The 19,023-nt window shown below is 34.3% G+C and overlaps 1 protein-coding gene across 1 annotated transcript in view; it reads right to left on the reverse strand.

Moving 5' to 3' along the window:
- The window catches only part of LOC122402834, a 76,336-nt gene that overhangs the window by 14,503 nt on the left and 42,810 nt on the right, over positions 1 to 19,023 (reverse strand). Inside the window, exons 2-4 of the mRNA XM_043405957.1 lie at positions 12,305 to 12,412; positions 8,939 to 9,103; positions 7,336 to 7,433 (exon numbers count right to left, since the gene is read on the reverse strand). Of these exons, the coding sequence (XP_043261892.1) occupies positions 7,336 to 7,433; positions 8,939 to 9,103; positions 12,305 to 12,412 (371 nt within the window). The remainder of the gene's footprint in view (positions 1 to 7,335; positions 7,434 to 8,938; positions 9,104 to 12,304; positions 12,413 to 19,023) is intronic.

The raw sequence follows: 19,023 nt of genomic DNA on the forward strand, positions 1-19,023 counted from the left end.
AATTTTTCCACAACGATTTGCAATTTTTTTTCTTCGTTGAAAAATTTAGCACCCCTAATTGGATTTTCAGTAAGGAATTTTTTTCTCGAAAGCGCGTACGATTTCGGAGGTATGTGTAATGATAAAAAATGATTGTAATTGATCACCGCAACCGAAAATAATTTTTTTAGAACGATTTGAAAAATTCTTTTTCGCCGAAAAATTTCACCACCTGCTCGATTTTTTTTCTCGAAAGTAGATAGGATTTCGGAGGTGTGTGTACTCACCAAAAATGATTGTAGTTGACACTCGCAACCGAAAATAATTTTTCTAGAATTATTTGAAATTTTTCAATTTTGTCGAAAAATTTCACATATTCTCGAATTTTTTTCTGGATAATGGGTTGGAATTCGGGGGTATGTCTATTCACCAAAAATTATTGTAATTGACCCCCGCAACCGAAAATAATTTTTCTAGATCGATTTGGAAAATTTTAATATTTGTCGAAAAATGTCATACCTTCTCGATTTTTTTTCTCGATTATGCGTAGGATTTCGGGGGTATGTCTATTCACCAAAAATTATTGTAATTGACCCCCGCAACCGAAAATAATTTTTCTAGATCGATTTGGAAAATTTTAATTTTGTCGAAAAATGTCATACATTCTCGAATTTTTTTCTCGATTATGCGTAGGAATTCGGGGGTATGTCTATTCACCAAAAATTATTGTAATTGACCCCTGTAACTAAAAATATTTTTTTCAGAATGATTTGAAATTTTTTAGTTTTGTCGAAAAATTTCACACTTTCTCGAATTTTTTTTTCGAAAGTTGGTAAGAATTCGAGGGTATGTCTAATGACCAAAAATGACTATAAGCGACTACTGTAATCGAAAATAATTTTTCTAGAGTGATTTTAACTTTTCAATTTCACCGAAAAATTTAGACTGTCGATTTTTCTTAAAAATTGGTTTTTGATTTTTAGTAATTATGTTTGACGCCCTACGGAAATTTTGACTAATACTTTTTTATAGGTACCTATGGGCTTAACTTCAGAAAAAAGTTTTATCAAAATATATTCACTATTCTAGGAGTTATGGTTGTTAGAAAATTGGACCATTTTTATGAGGGTTTTTCTAATTTTACGAGGTCAAAGAACAACTTTTTCAATATTGTTAGAATTTTTACACATTCTTCACTAAAATACACGTTGTTTGCCGTTTGAAACATTAAAATCGTCCAATCCGTTCAGAAGTTATGATTTTTTAAAGATTCGCTGAAGTGACATTCCTGGCCATAGAATATATTTTCAGTTAGGAATTTTTTTCTCGAAAATGGTTAGGATTTCGAGGATATGTATATTGACCAAAAATGATTGTAGTTGACCCCCGCAACCGAAAATAATTTTTCCAGAACGATTTGAAATTTTTGAATTTAATTGTTAATAACTTTTTAACGAAGCTTCCATCAGCAAATTGGTATTCTTGATTTTCGTCTTATTTTGGCCTCTACTATCGCTCATTAAAATTTTTGCTAGAGGTGGCCGAACACCCTGTATATATTTTATTTTATATATTTCAGCCTTTATAAGTCTAAAAAGTAACGAATGTAACAACGTAGGTTCGCATGGCTCAGCGAGGAAGCACATCATACGGTAAACGGTAGGTCCCGAGTTCGAATCCCCGGGCCCCAGCAGTATAAAAAATTCTGAATGAAACAAGGTTTTTTCCGAAGACAAAGTACAATATTTCCTGAAGCAGTGTACAGAAAGTAGTTTGATATATATATAGAGATTAATTTTTTGTATAACTTCTTTCTTAATCTTAAAGATTTTATTGAATGTTATTTAAATATCTATTTTATATTCTCCGAATATTTAGCTTATATGTTCCAAACATTCAATTTATATTTCTTGAACATGTATACAATATTACATCTAATATTTATCTAATATGAAAAAGTGTGGCTCAAAAAATATTTATCCAATATTCGAAAAAAATATATATCCAATATTTTTGTGCTACTAGGGTTCTATCTTCGAATCGAATCTCACAACAGACAATTACACAATCGAAAGTAATGTTCGAACAATAGATCACCTTCGAAGTTTTCGAAATTTTCTGGTTGGCGCGTCCCCCCCGATTAAAAGTCGTTCGGCCAATTAATCGTGCAACAGTGTCGATAGATAAATGTGTTCTCGCGTTTCAGCTCGTTACCCGAGAAACAGTGACCCGCTTAAGATTAAGAACTTTCACTACGAAACACAACGATCTTTTCTTTCGTTTTTTTATTTCCACACAGAATGGGACTCTGCTCGTTGCACCACGTGTTGTCGTTTCCCTCTCCCCGACTGAATGTAAATTAGAAAACAGAAACGACGAAATGGAGAACGAGGACGTTGGCTGAGAACGATCAGCGCCGAAACGCACACTGAGGGCCCGCCAATGTCGTCTCATTGTTTTTAAAGTGTCCAACAGTCGTGACACGTACCAACCTAGCCACGGCAGGGGGGCTTAAGCGGACACCTGCACGGAGCTGTTCGTGATCAGGTGGCCATTTAGTATTTAATTCCCCGATCGCGTATAAGTTTCCACCAGAATCGTTTAAGACCAGCGCTTCCAGCGGATTATCGTTAAAATCCCGCGAATAATTAAATCGTGGACTTACCGCTTTGGAAAATGAATCGAGTATCGCACGTTAATTGGATTCGACGGCGGTTTTGCGACGATTAGCGAACGGGGGTACAACGGCGTTTCGTTTTATGGGGATCGTAATATCACGTTTGGTCCACTTAATTGTTTATTCGGTGTTTTAATTTTGGATGGTATTGGAAAACGTGTAATTATCAAGGAACTTTTTAAAAAAAAAATTTTTGTCTCCTTGATAGAGAATTTTAGAAGCTTTTTTGCTAGAATTGGAATTTTTTCCATATTTTGATGTTTGTTAAATATTTCTAGGTTATTTCAAGGTTATTTCAAGGTTATTTCAAACTCTTCAAAGTGGTGAAAAAAATTGTTTATAAATCTCATGATTTTGAACTTAAAATAGAGTTACTAAAAAAAATGATTTGAAATCTTTTAATATTGTCCAAAAATTTGATCTTCGCGAATTTTTTTCTCGAAAGTGGATAGGAATTCGGAGGTACGTCTGTTCACCAAATATTATTGTAATTGGTCCCCCTAGTTAAAAATAATTTTTTCAGAACGATTTGAAATTTTTCAATTTCGTCCAAAAATTTGACCACTTTATCGAATTTTTTTCTCCAAAATGGGTAGGAATTCGAGGGTACGCCTATTCATCAAAAACTATTCTAATCGAACCTCCTAGCTAAAAATAATTTTTTCAGAAACATTTGAAATTTTTTAATATTGTCCAAAAATTTGACCTTCGCGAATTTTTTTCTCGAAAGTGGATAGGAATTCGGAGGTACGTCTGTTCACCAAATATTATTGCAATTGGTCCCCCTAGTTAAAAATAATTTTTTCAGAACGATTTGAAATTTTTCAATTTCGTCCAAAAATTTGACCACTTTATCGAATTTTTTTCTCCAAAATGGGTAGGAATTCGAGGGTATGCCTATTCATCAAAAACTATTCTAATCGAACCTCCTAGCTAAAAATAATTTCTTCAGAACCATTTGAAATTTTTTAAAATTGTCCAAAAATTTGACCTTCGCGAATTTTTTTCTCGAAAGTGGATAGGAATTCGGAGGTACGTCTGTTCACCAAATATTATTGCAATTGGTCCCCCTAGTTAAAAATAATTTTTTCAGAACGATTTGAAATTTTTCAATTTCGTCCAAAAATTTGACCACTTTATCGAATTTTTTTCTCCAAAATGGGTAGGAATTCGAGGGTATGCCTATTCATCAAAAACTATTCTAATCGAACCTCCTAGCTAAAAATAATTTCTTCAGAACCATTTGAAATTTTTTAAAATTTTCCAAAAATTTGACCTTCGTGAATTTTTTTCTCGAAAGTGGATAGGAATACGGAGGTACGTCTGTTCACCAAATATTATTGTAATTGGTCCCCCTAGCTAAAAATAATTTTTTCAGAACGATTCTAAGATTTTCATTTTCGCCGAAAAATTTTAGCCAGCTACCTTGTCGATATTTCTTAAAAATTCGTTTTTGATTTTTAGTAATTTTGTTTGACGTCCTATAGAAAAGTTGTCTGATACTTTTTTGTAGGTACTCATGAGCTCTACGTGAGAAAAAAGTTTCATCGAAATGTATTCACTATTGTAGGAGTTACGGCTGTTTGAAAATTGGACCATTTTTATGAGGGTTTTCTCATTTTACGGTGTCAAGAAATAACTTTTCGAATATTTATGGAATTTCTACATTCTCTCCACCAAAATACCCATAATTGTCAAACATTTCGTAACTGCCAATAAAAATCGCTAGATAATCTTATTTCAAGATTTTAAAGAATATATTTCACTTACAATCGAATTTACTTATATCACAAACTAATGTTCACTTTTAGAGTGTATATTTCTAAATGAATTTATCACTTTCATGGATTAAAAAAATATCAAAAGAAACGTGAACTTTGGACACAAGACTTTGCATACACATTTTTCAAATTATATTCTTCAAGAAAATGTAAAAATTAATAAATAATTAAACATCGTTAGGGTGTATATTTCTAAATAAATTTAAATAAAACTTTATATCTCAATTCTACATTCTCGTTTCAAGATTTCCAAATATCATCGATTCTTATTATTTTTTTTCTATATTACTCTCGCAAATATTTTGAATAATCCTTTTTCTCGATCTTCGTCATAAGATCAAACTAATCAATTCCACATTTAAATCACATTGATAAGTTGCAACGAATATATTTATGAAAATGTTGCATCGTTTAAATAACTATTACCATCGATTAGAATCGTATTAAAGTGATACGTTTGAAAGTATCGTGACGTGTTCGTCTCTGTTATTTATGAATGATTTCGAAGTAGGTGGCTGACAGGAACAATGAGTCGGGTGCTATGAATTTTAAACGAGTGTTTTAATTATTCGGTGTCTTTGAAACTTACGAAGTTGGGTAACTATTTTAAATGTAGATTTTCGACGCGATACTTGGCTGGTTTTCGTTTACGTGATCAACAATTATTTGCAATAATACATACGAGACACAATGTTTGTTTTTTAAGTAGCTCTGTATAGATCGTTAATTCACAGTGTAAAATATACCGAGGAAAATTGTTGCATAACTTCGTAAGTATAACAGTACACGTGACACACACTTGCAAGTCATACCTTTCAAATTTTTTCGAATTATTAATATACCAGATATCCCATTAATGGAGGGAAAAAGAAATGCAACGAACAATTAAATTTACAGTATTAAATTTAAAATGACTGATTCGATATAACGAATAAAACTCCAAAATGTACGTAGATATCAAGTTTTAGTAATATATTTCAAGGAGAAATACTTTTTATACATATTTTTAGAGAACATATTCGCAATATTAAATCTGTCGTATCCAATTTGATATTTTCGACTCTAAGTTCGTTATTGGCGACCCCAAAAATTCATACGACATAGAATTAAGGAAGAATCATATTTTATCCATTTTTATAGTTTTTGAAGGCCTACATATAGATAGTGAAAGATTGTAAAAAAAATGTGTGTCATTATTTGGGAATAACGATAACGATAACAGCCAATCGTTCTTAATATTCCATTTAAAAAACTGAAAATGATCTTCAAATCTCGATAAAAAATTGATTAATATCGCGTAAATTTTCGTTGATCACGATGTTGAAAATTTGATATAAAATGTCAAAACAATTTACTTACAAACAAAAATAAAAACTATTCCATTATAACGTTAAAACTTTTAATTCCTATGTGATACAATTTGCATGCATTTGTATGTCTGAAATTATTTTTTATGAAAGATGCACATTTTTGGTAATAGTAACACCAATCAACACCAAGTGATTCATCGAAGATACTCCAAATTTGGAATTGGCATTTGAGATAAGGCTGTGTGCAAAATTTTTATTTTCCAACATCGTTCGAAACAAACAAATATTCTATTAACGAGTGCTGCACAAAATCGTGTGATTATGGATTATTTCGTTTTGAATTTCCAGCATACAATGTTATTTTAGGGTCATTTAACATCACGACTTTCTTACAGTGTACGTAAAATGATTTTTTTAATATTCACTTCGATTCTTATTGTCTGTTTTCTGAGAAAAATACGTAGTTTGTTTTGCCTATCACGACTGGTCCATCCGACCGGTTGAACGATTTACATTTTTTCGTAAAAAACCGGACAAAATTTGGTATCGAATCATGGTTAGCTTTCGATGTAAATAAAAAATATATAGCAAAGATGAAAGCAGAGAATCTTCAGTTTCCACCGTCTTAAAACAGTCCAAGAACGCGTATTAAAATAGCAAAACTTTAGACCCGTGCTGTTCCGAAACTATTAGTATTTTCTCAATAATTAAGCCACCGTTAGAAGTGGCAAGGCCTCCCCTTTAAAATGGTTTTTGGTTTCCGTCGATACGGCTTTCCGTTTCGGAGATATCGCAATTTAAGCGAAAGCAACCCCGTAACCGAGTCGCGTATTTCGAACACGCACGGGTCAATGACCTCGCGACGTAAACAGTGAAATGTAAACAAACGCTTCGAATCCTCATATCTCCGGAACTAATTACACTATCCACTCGAACGAACGCTCATTTTAAAGGGCATTTCATCCTCTATACGATGAATACACCACCTACTATAATTCATGCCATCTTCTATGTTTATTTCGATGTTTACTTTGGTGCTACATACCCAAAGTAGTTTTACCACTTCCTATTGATCGTACGACTTAATGTGCAATAAAACTGGATTATGAATTGTTTAGCTAATTGAAAATGCATTTTAAGTTGTATACAAAAGGTTTGCAAGTTTCTGAGGCTACTAATCCTCAATCAGGGATTTTGTATTCGTAAAAAAAATTAGTAAATAATAGATGTTTATTATTGATGGAATATTGTGGTTGGAAATTGGTTAATTTTGAAGTGAAATGCTCTTTGGTATATTTGGTGAAACCTAATGTTATGACGTAAGTTTCTAAGGCTACTAATCCTCATCAGGGTTAGAAATTTAATAAAAATAGTTGTAACGAGCAAACTAAAATTATTCTGTAAATTATTTGTTATAAATTGAATATATATTAATCTATAATTTATTTTTTTCTCTTTCATGGTATTTATACTACTGAAAATCAGGTTCTGTGAATATGAGAAGAATCTTTCTCAAATAATATTCCAAATTCGAATGGTGTGAATGTATTATATTGTAAATAGAATTTAAGTGAAATTTGGGCCTCACCTGCATGTAAAAAGCTTCTCCCCTTGTAATAACGAAGCTACTTGCTCTGTCGTCAGTCTGCAGGGCGAAGAGGCTCGCTGCTACAATGGCCAACGACGCTGAAAAGAAAAATTTTCAAAATTTATATACAAATTTTTGATAAAAAAAGGAAATCTTCATCGAAAGAGAATTTAAATTAAACTTCTAAAAAGCAATTATTTTTCGACCCTCTAAGGGCTCTTCTAGCTTTTTCTAGGAAATAAAACGAAGGATCAATGATTACAGTAATATAGAATTGCATTTCATGAAATTGTTCAAACCTCTCCAGTTATGGAAACAATGCAATGCAATTTCTTCTGGAAAGATAATTTTGAGAATTGCGCGGAATTTTGTTTAAAAATTTTGTTCTATTATTAATACGATTGGCTGGAATAATTCTGGTTGAATTATTCTGTGGGGTTATTTTTATCGTGTGGTATGCCTGGTGAGTGAGTGGGGTATGAATGAGAACGGGTGTTGGCAGCGCTGGGTGCGCGAGAGTGACGGCGCGGTGGTCCCTTGTACAGAGGAGAGCGTGATGCGCGAGAGTGACGGCGCAGAGGTCCCTTGTATAGAGAGCGTGATGCGCGAGGGGGGCTGCGCGGAGGTCCCTTGTATAGAGAGCGTGATGCGCGAGGGGGGCTGCGCGGAGGTCCCTTGTATAGAGAGCGTGATGCGCGAGAGGGACTGCGCGGAGGTCCCTTGTACAGAGGAGAGCGTGATGCGCCAGAGTGACTGCGCGGAGGTCCCTTGTAGAGAGCGTGATGCGCGAGAGTGACGGCGCGGAGGTCCCTTGTACAGAGAGCGTGATGCCCACGTGGGGAGAATATTGCGTTAAAATATATATACACGTTATATTATTAAATAAAAAGGGATGAAAAGTCATTTATTTGACAACATAATTCCTGCCACGGATTCCACGAGATTAGACGGTATCGTTTAACGCAACTGGATCCACCGCAGACATTCGATTCTTCTGAGGGTAAGTAGGCCACTAAGTAGACAAGTGTCTAAGTAATCCTATCGCGAACGATTGCAAAACTTTCAGGCTGTCCTGGAGCAAAATTACTTCCACGCTTCGAATGAGCTCCGGGAGTTCTCACGCGTCGAAAATACTTTAAATTCGTCTTCTTTTCTAACAAACAAGCTAGAGTCGAAATCACAGTAAAACCGAATCAAGAATGATTCTTTATGAAAACAGGAGTCACAAGCGTGGTTAAATCTCGTTATTAATTGAATTAAAAGAAGATACTTGTAGAAAAGAGTGAAGTTGTGCTTGAACTATGCTAGAATTTGAGTGTTTAGGTATTGGTGACACAGTGTTTGGGTGCAGTGTTTGAGACCATGCTCTTATATAAATTCATATTTTGTTCGTTTTGCGTCTAAGTTTGTTATTTTATATCCTGACCTCATCAACAAGTTTTTAAAGAATCGTCTATATTTTCAATCTGTTACTGATAGATTATAACAAAATTTGTTCGAAAAAGTGCAGGTTTTGAACGCAGTTTGAGCGTCGTGCGCAATGTGTTAACAAATTATCGTCGATTAGCGAATGAATTACGTTAGTTTTCATGGGAATACTCACTGGCCAAGGTAGCAAGGGCCACTTTTCCTATCAGAGCCGTGCTGTACGAGATGATGACTCGTTTCGCCGAGGAAGCCATCGCTAGTTGTAACACAGCAAGACCGACCAGGATCGCCAAAAGCGCGGAGGCGGTCGCTGCGGCTAATCCTGCCACCCACACAGCCACTGCAGAGAAAACAAGAAAAGAAAAATGTTTATTTCACGCTTCATTTCACTGTTTACTACGGCCAACAAACTGGGGATAAAAATAAATACCGAAAGCTTCGCGTAATATATAAACAGGGTGATTTGCATCTGTCGAGGGTGTTATCATAATTTGATGGAAAAATACTCTTCGTTTCGTAAAATACACAGTTTTACAAAACCAATTTATGACCAGACGATCGTCCTGACATATATATCCGCGACAATGCAATTCTCTCGCGAGAAAGCGCTCGAGAAGCTACGCCACCTGGCGGTGACATCGCAGTACTGCCACGGGCGAGGTATCGCGCGGGCCGTTAACGCGTATGCGCGCGCATGTAGACTGCCGTATACAGGGGTCGCGTGGTCCGCCAAACAGTCGTGCGCATGAAATCTTTGCACATAAATTACATGTTAATAACGCGCTTCTGAGACATGCTACATAGCCTATGTCCGTCCTAGAGTATGCAGGAATAACGTGTCAAAATTTGAGGAAGATCGGTTCAATAGGTCTTGAGTTTTGCGCGAACATAAAAATCGGCTCTCTCTTTATATAATAGTATAGATATAGTTGCATATTGAGCGTATTACGTAGTTTCTTGAAAATTAAAATTTCCCATTTCTTATACAGGGAGGATAAAAAAATTTTAACGGGAGATTCTAGGGGCCAAAACAAGACGAAAATGAAGAATATCAATTTCTTGATTGAGGCTTCGTTAAAAAGTTAGGGAAATATTTCCGGACACAGAATATATTTTCGGTAAAGAATTTTTTTCTCGAAAGTGCGTAGGATTTCGGCGGAGTATCTATTCACAAAAAATGATTGCAATCTCCCCCCACAGCTAAAAATAATTTTTTCAAAACGATTCGAAAATTTTTGTTTCGCTGAAAAATTTCGACACCTACCCTATATGTTTTTCATTTTTAGTAATTTTCTTTGACGCTCTAGAGAAAAGTTGTCTAATACTTTTTTGTAGGCATCCGTGAGCTCTATAGCAGAGAAAAGTTTCATTGAAATGTATTCACTGTTGTAGGAGTTATGGCCGTTTGAGAATTGGACCATTTATATGGGGGTTTTCTCATTTTACGGTGTCAAGGAATAACTTTTCGAATATTTATGGAATTTCTACATTCTCTCCGCCAAAATACGCGTCGTTTGCATTTTGAAAAATTAAAATCGTCCAATCCGTTCAGGAGTTATGACATTTTGAAGATTCGCATGAAATTTCAGGAAAGCCTCGCATTAGATTTTCGGTAAAGAATTTTTTTCCCAAAAGTGCGTACGATTTCGGGGGTATATCTATCCACCAAAAATTCTTGTAATTGACCCTTGTAACTAAAAATAATTTTTTTAGAATGATTTGAAGTTTTTTAATTTTGTCGAAAAATTTCATACCTTCTCGAATTTTTTTCTGCAAAGTGAGTAGGATTTCAGGGATATGTCTATTCACCAAAAATGCTTGTAATTGACCCCTCTAACTAAATATAATTTTTTTAATACGATGTGAAATTTTTTAATATCGTCTAATAATTTCACACATTCTCGAATTTTTTTCTCGAAAGTGGGTAGGATTTCAGGGATATGTCAATTCACCAAAAATGCTTGTAATTGACCCCTCTAACTAAATATAATTTTTTTAATACGATGTGAAATTTTTTAATATCGTCTAATAATTTCACACATTCTCGAATTTTGTTCTCGAAAGTGGGTAGGATTTCGAGGATGTGTCTAATGACCAAAAATAATTGTAATTGATCCTCGCAACTGAAAATAATTTTTCCAGAAAGATTTGAAATTTTTTTTTTAGTTAGGCACCTACCCCTTTGTCGATTATTCCTGAAAATTCGTTTTTGATTTTTAGTAATTTTGTTTGACGCCCTAGAGAAAAGTTGTTTAATACTTTTTTGTAGGTATTCGTGGGCTCTACTTCCTCTAAAAATTTCAATGAGATACCTTTACTATTGTAGGAGTTATGGCCGTTTGAAAATTGGACCATTTTTATGGGGGTTTTCTCATTTTACGGTGTCAAGGAATAACTTTTCGAATATTTATGGAATTTCTACATTCTCTCCGCCAAAATACGCGTCGTTTGCATTTTGAAAAATTAAAATCGTCCAATCCGTTCAGGAGTTATGACATTTTGAAGATTCGCATGAAATTTCAGGAAAGCCTCGCATTAGATTTTCGGTAAAGAATTTTTTTCTCAAAAGTGCGTAGGATTTCGGGGGTATATCTATGCACCAAAAATTCTTGTAATTGACCCTTGTAACTAAAAATAATTTTTTTAGAATGATTTGAAGTTTTTTAATTTTGTCGAAAAATTTCATACCTTCTCGAATTTTTTTCTGCAAAGTGAGTAGGATTTCGGGGGCATGTCTATTCACCAAAAGTAATTGTAATCAACCCTCGTAATTGGAAATAATTTTTTTGGAATGATTTGAAATTTTTTAATTTTCTCGAAAAATTTCATACCTTCTCGAATTTTTTTCTGCAAAGTGAGTAGGATTTCGGGGGAATGTCTATTCACCAGAAGTAATTGGACTTAGTAAACTGAGTAAACTGGATTCTCAGTTCTTCGTTCTGAAGACCGATTCTTCCTTGAAATCGTAAATACGTGGCCACACGCGACCCTCGAACACGTTTTCCATGCAGCTCATTGCAAAATCAATTTATGACCATACGATCGTTCTGACATATATATCCGCGATGATGCAATTCTCTCGCGTGAAAGCGCTCGAGAAGCTTCGCCACCTGGCGGTGACATCGCAGTACTGCTACGGGGCAAGGTATCGCGCGGACCGTTAACGCGTATGCGCGCGCATGTAGACTGTCGTATACAGGGGTCGCGTGGTCCGCCAAACAGTCGTGCGCATGAAATCTTTGCACATAAATTACATGTTAATAACGCGCTTCTGAGACATGCTACATAGCCTATGTCCGTCCTAGAGTATGCAGAAATAACGTGTCAAAATTTGAGGAAGATAGGTTCGATAGGTCTTGAGTTTTGCGCGAACATAAAAATCGGCTCTCTCTTTATATAATAGTATAGATATATTAGACAAACCCAGACGCTGCGATTTCGGAGACTCAGGGTTTTCGGTTTTTAGTTCGATCGTTTTATTGGGGGAGTTTTTTTTACTTCAACAGTATAGTAATCGATCAAATATTTGAAATCAACTCACACACTGGTTGAAACCTGGAAACGCCTTGGCCGCATCTCTCGCGACCGTATAACAGAAGCTTGCACTGTCTCCACGGGCCAAAGTATCCCTTTTCGGCTGCTGAACCAGCTGAAACATACAAAAATCACCCATTTTGTAATTTAATAGCGTCGATACTCCGCAAAGATATAGATTAAGATATAGAAAATTGACCAGCCATATCTTAAGAAACGCAGAATCATTGCTGGTTCATTATTTTTCTACAAAATTATTAACAGCATATTAAATACTATATATTGGAAATTTTGTACATAATCGTACATTATTAAGTAAATATAAACCCACTGGAATAGAGAATTCTAACGAATACTGTAACGATATCGAGTTGTACAATCCTTGTGATTCAATTAAACTGGTTTCAATCACTACATATATCTAGACTGCGGATGTTTATGCACTATATTCTGATTTTATATAAAATTCATTTAATATGCAAAAATATAAGAGATACTTAATATTCAGAACTTCAGACAGAGTTCTATAAAGCTCCGATTTCATTAATTCTATCAATAAAAATGTGAATTTGCATAAAGATCCGCAGTCTACATATATCTAATTTCTCCATCATTTTATCGCCATATCTTCGTTTCATATTATTTCTTCTGAATTGAAGACAAAAATAACACTAAGAGATCCTCCAAACGTCAAATTATTTTCACACGTCGACCATTTCTCACCCCAACGTGTAAAAAACTATAAACAAATATACTTCCCTCCGATTTTCTGATAATTTCATCGAAGTTTTATCGAACACAACTTTTTGGAACGATAAATCCAACAAGAGGCGACTCGTGGCGTGAAAAAAGGGTTCCCCAAGGGAAGGAAACGGGAATAACCTTCGATTTCCGGCTCAAGAGATCTCGAGAACCTGGACAACCGGAAACCACAATTTAACGAAGCTCGTTTCGCCGTTCAAACGACCCATAAAGTCTCTTTTCACCCTTTTCTCCCCTTTTCCTGCGAGGGCGTAGGAAGAGGAAAGCAGAAAATGGAATTCGATACGATAACAGGAACATAAGAAAAGCTTCAAAGGGTTGCACTTCAAAGGGAGCTTGGTAAATATCTACTTATCGTTACTTCGACTTTATTTCACGATTTTAAAAACGATTTCAACGACAGGAGGGACTCACACAATTTTGCAATTGAATATCTCGATATTTCATCGATTCTAACGATATAGATCTCGAAGATTCGAAGATTCAAAGAGCCCTCAAATTGGAATGGAAATCTCTCAGCGTTAACAATGAGATATTGATGATTAATGATAATTTTGATAGAATTTTTCTCTCTGAAATTGTCGTTTCTCGTGCTTTTCGATACATCGTTGTGTTATTCGCTTTGTTACAGGCAAACTTAGTAATTGTTAGATTGTTGGATACATATACAGGGTGTTCGGCCACCCCTGGGAAAAATTTTAATGGCGGATTCTAGAGGCCAAAATAAGACAAAAATCAAGAATACCAATTTGTTGATGGATGCTTCGTTAAAAAGTTATTAACGTTTAAAGTGCCGCCCTTGCTGAATTTTTTTTCTCGAAAATGCGCAAGATTTCGGGGGTAGGTCTATTCGCCAAAAATGTCTGTAATCGAACCCTACAACCGAAAATAATTTTTCCACAACGATTTGCAATTTTTTAATTTTCTCGAATAATTTCACACCTTCTCTATTTTTTTTCTCGAAAGTGGGCAGGATTTCGTGGGCGTGTCTAATGACAAAAACTGATTGTAATTGACCCCCGCGACCGAAAATAATTTTTCCACAACGATTTGCAATTTTTTTTCTCCGTTGTAAAAATTTAGGCACCTAATTGGATTTTCGGTAAGGAATTTTTTTCTCGAAAGTGCGTACGATTTCGGAGGTATGTGTAATGATAAAAAATGATTGCAATTGATCCCCGCGACCGAAAATAATTTTTTTAGAACGATTTGAAAAATTCTTTTTCGCCGAAAAATTTCACCACCTACTCGATTTTTTTTCTCGAAAGTAGATAGGATTTCGGAGGTACGTGTACTCGCCAAAAATGATTGTAGTTGACCCCCGCAACCGAAAATAATTTTTCTAGAATTATTTGAAATTTTTCAATTTTGTCGAAAAATTTCACATATTCTCGAATTTTTTTCTGGATAATGGGTTGGAATTCGGGGGTATGTCTATTCACCAAAAATTATTGTAATTGACCCCCGCAACCGAAAATAATTTTTCTAGATCGATTTGGAAAATTTTAATTTTGTCGAAAAATGTCATACCTTCTCGAATTTTTTTCTCGATTATGCGTAGGAATTCGGGGGTATGTCTATTCACCAAAAATTATTGTAATTGACCCATGTAACTAAAAATATTTTTTTCAGAATGATTTGAAATTTTTTAGTTTTGTCGAAAAATTTCACACTTTCTCGAATTTTTTTTTCGAAAGTTGGTAAGAATTCGAGGGTATGTCTAATGACCAAAAATGACTATAAGCGACTACTGTAATCGAAAATAATTTTTCTAGAGTGATTTTAACTTTTCAATTTCACCGAAAAATTTAGACTGTCGATTTTTCTTAAAAATTGGTTTTTGATTTTTAGTAATATTGTTTGACGCCCTACGGAAATTTTGACTAATACTTTTTTATAGGTACCTATGGGCTTAACTTCAGAAAAAAGTTTTATCAAAATATATTCACTATTGTAGGGGTTATGGCTGTTCGAAAATTGGACCATTTTTATGAGGGTTTTTCTAATTTTACGAGGTCAAAGAACAACTTTTTCAATATTGTTAGAATTTGTACATATTCTTCACTAAGATACACGTTGTTTGCCGTTTGAAACATTAAAATCGTCCAATCCGTTCAGAAGTTATGATTTTTTAAAGATTCGCTGAAGTGACATTCCTGGCCATAGAATATATTTTCAGTAAGGAATTTTTTTCTCGTAAGTGCGTAGGAATTCGGGGGTATGTCTATTCACCAAAAATTATTGTAATTGACCCCCGCAACCGAAAATAATTTTTCTAGATCGATTTGGAAAATTTTAATTTTGTCGAAAAATGTCATACCTTCTCGAATTTTTTTTCTCGATTATGCGTAGGATTTCGGGGGTATGTCTATTCACCAAAAATTATTGTAATTGACCCATGTAACTAAAAATATTTTTTTCAGAATGATTTGAAATTTTTTAGTTTTGTCGAAAAATTTCACACTTTCTCGAATTTTTTTTTCGAAAGTTGGTAAGAATTCGAGGGTATGTCTAATGACCAAAAATGACTATAAGCGACTACTGTAATCGAAAATAATTTTTCTAGAGTGATTTTAACTTTTCAATTTCACCGAAAAATTTAGACTGTCGATTTTTCTTAAAAATTGGTTTTTGATTTTTAGTAATATTGTTTGACGCCCTACGGAAATTTTGACTAATACTTTTTTATAGGTACCTATGGGCTTAACTTCAGAAAAAAGTTTTATCAAAATATATTCACTATTGTAGGAGTTATGGCTGTCTGAATATTGGACCATTTTTATGAGGGTTTTTCTAATTTTACGAGGTCAAAGAACAACTTTTTCAATATTGTTAGAATTTGTACATATTCTTCACTAAGATACACGTTGTTTGCCGTTTGAAACATTAAAATCGTCCAATCCGTTCAGAAGTTATGATTTTTTAAAGATTCGCTGAAGTGACATTCCTGGCCATAGAATATATTTTCAGTAAGGAATTTTTTTCTCGTAAGCGCGTAGGAATTCGGGGGTATGTCTATTCACTAAAAATTATTGTAATTGACCCCCGCAACCGAAAATAATTTTTCTAGATCGATTTGGAAAATTTTAATTTTGTCGAAAAATGTCATACCTTCTCGAATTTTTTTTCTCGATTATGCGTAGGATTTCGGGGGTATGTCTATTCACCAAAAATTATTGTAATTGACCCATGTAACTAAAAATATTTTTTTCAGAATGATTTGAAATTTTTTAGTTTTGTCGAAAAATTTCACACTTTCTCGAATTTTTTTTTCGAAAGTTGGTAAGAATTCGAGGGTATGTCTAATGACCAAAAATGACTATAAGCGACTACTGTAATCGAAAATAATTTTTCTAGAGTGATTTTAACTTTTCAATTTCACCGAAAAATTTAGACTGTCGATTTTTCTTAAAAATTGGTTTTTGATTTTTAGTAATATTGTTTGACGCCCTACGGAAATTTTGACTAATACTTTTTTATAGGTACATATGGGCTTAACTTCAGAAAAAAGTTTTATCAAAATATATTCACTATTGTAGGAGTTATGGCTGTTCGAAAATTGGACCATTTTTATGAGGGTTTTTCTAATTTTACGAGGTCAAAGAACAACTTTTTCAATATTGTTAGAATTTGTACATATTCTTCACTAAGATACACGTTGTTTGCCGTTTGAAACATTAAAATCGTCCAATCCGTTCAGAAGTTATGATTTTTTAAAGATTCGCTGAAGTGACATTCCTGGCCATAGAATATATTTTCAGTAAGGAATTTTTTTCTCGAAAATGGTTAGGATTTCGAGGATATGTATATTGACTAAAAATGATTGTAGTTGACCCCCGCAACCGAAAATAATTTTTCCAGAACGATTTGAAATTATTGAATTTAATTGTTAATAACTTTTTAACGAAGCTTCCATCAACAAATTCGTATTCTTGATTTTCGTCTTATTTTGGCCTCTACTATCGCTCATTAAAATTTTTGCTAGAGGTGGCCGAACACCCTGTATACATACATATGCACATACGTATTTCCTGGAGCATTCAACAGAGATCATTAGCTATCCCACACGGGGATTCATCGATTAACGAGCAACGTTAAATGCTAATTTCAACATATATCGCGATCTATCAGCTCGTTCCCGGTTGATCGTCGATTATATTTCCACCGGTTGCCCGGATAACTGTGCAACAGCCACTATGTACCGTTGCACTCGCCCACGCGAATTACTAGACGAACCAGCATCTCCAATTATTTTTCCTTCAATTCCTACGGTCACCACGACGATCAAAGTCTCTCAAAGGATCGCGTGGCCGCCATTTTCTAATCTAATCGTCCAGCTCTCGCTACTTTGCTCGCCATGTTTCTAATCGCGAAAATAATTGTCGCTAACCTCAAAACCAACCTTGTCTATCGTTCCAGCAAATAACTTCCACGTTAATTACTTTACCACTCTTAATTAATTAAGAAACTGACTTGCAAAGCCCTCGATGTATGTATATATGTATGTTTAACACGACTGCCATACCTAACCCCTAAAATAAAAAAGAAAATTAAATTTTGTTATTACAATTGGACAATTGGAAACTAGCATAGCAAGAATAAGAACTTTATTTTATTTCCCATCTAATCTTGGGAATTAATTTTTTGTAACTTCTTGGTGAAAACAAGAAAAGTGGGATCAGAGATTTTTGGTGACATTTTTACCAAAAAAAAAAAATGAAAGAATTGGTAAATTATACCTTTATCGAGCTTTCAATCTTCATACGTACGCTGCGAATAACAGCGTGACATCGTGAAACACGATCCCGTAAGACAACATATGTTATCGCTGTTTGAATCGTTGGAGAAACGGTTACGAGAATTCCAACCGTATTTTCCTCGGACACTTTCGTGTTCGTCACGCGTCGAACCGTAAAGACGAATGTAAATCCGAAGACGACGCTCGAAGGCCAGGAAATGGAATTTCTTTTCCACGGACAGAACCGCCATTAACGTTTGATCGAAATAAAAAATGGCGTTTAATATTTATTCGATCGTGGACACGCTGAATCAGGTAAGCGATTACAGCGAATCGACGACGACGACAGAGACGAGTAGAGAAAGCTGCGAGCACAAAATTCTACAGGGTGTTCGGCCACCTCTAGCAAAAATTTTAATGAGCGATAGTAGAGGCCAAAATAATACGAAAATCAAGAATACCAATTTGTTGATGGAAGCTTCGTTAAAAAGTTATTAACAATTAAATTCAAAAATTTCAAATCGTTCTGGAAAAAATTATTTTCGGCCACGGGGTTCAATTACAATCATTTTTAGTCAATATACATATCCTCGAAATCCTAACCATTTTCGAGAAAAAAATTCCTCACTGAAAATATATTCTATGGCCAGGAATGTCACTTCAGCGAATCTTTAAAAAATCATAACTTCTGAACGGATTGGACGATTTTAATGTTTCAAACGGCAAACAACGTGTATCTTAGTGAAGAATATGTACAAATTCTAACAATATTGAAAAAGTTGTTCTTTGACCTCGTAAAATTAAAAAAACCCTCATAAAAATGGTCCAATTTTCGAACAGCCATAACCCCTACAATAGTGAATATATTTTGATAAAACTTTTTTCTGAAGTTAAGCCCATAGGTACCTATAAAAAAGTATTAGTCAAAATTTCCGTAGGGCGTCAAACAAAATTACTAAAAATCAAAAACCAATTTTTAAGAAAAATCGACAGTCTAAATTTTTCGGTGAAATTGAAAAGTTAAAATCACTCTAGAAAAATTATTTTCGATTACAGTAGTCGCTTATAGTCATTTTTGGTCATTAGACATACCCTCGAATTCTTACCAACTTTCGAAAAAAAAATTCGAGAAAGTGTGAAATTTTTCGACAAAACTAAAAAATTTCAAATCATTCTGAAAAAAACATTTTTAGTTACAGGGGTCAATTACAATAATTTTTGGTGAA

Source organism: Colletes gigas, unplaced genomic scaffold (genome assembly GCF_013123115.1).
Source record: "Colletes gigas isolate AHSC1104 unplaced genomic scaffold, ASM1312311v1 Colletes_gigas_Sc00040, whole genome shotgun sequence".
Classification (NCBI taxonomy): Eukaryota; Metazoa; Arthropoda; class Insecta; order Hymenoptera; family Colletidae; genus Colletes; species Colletes gigas.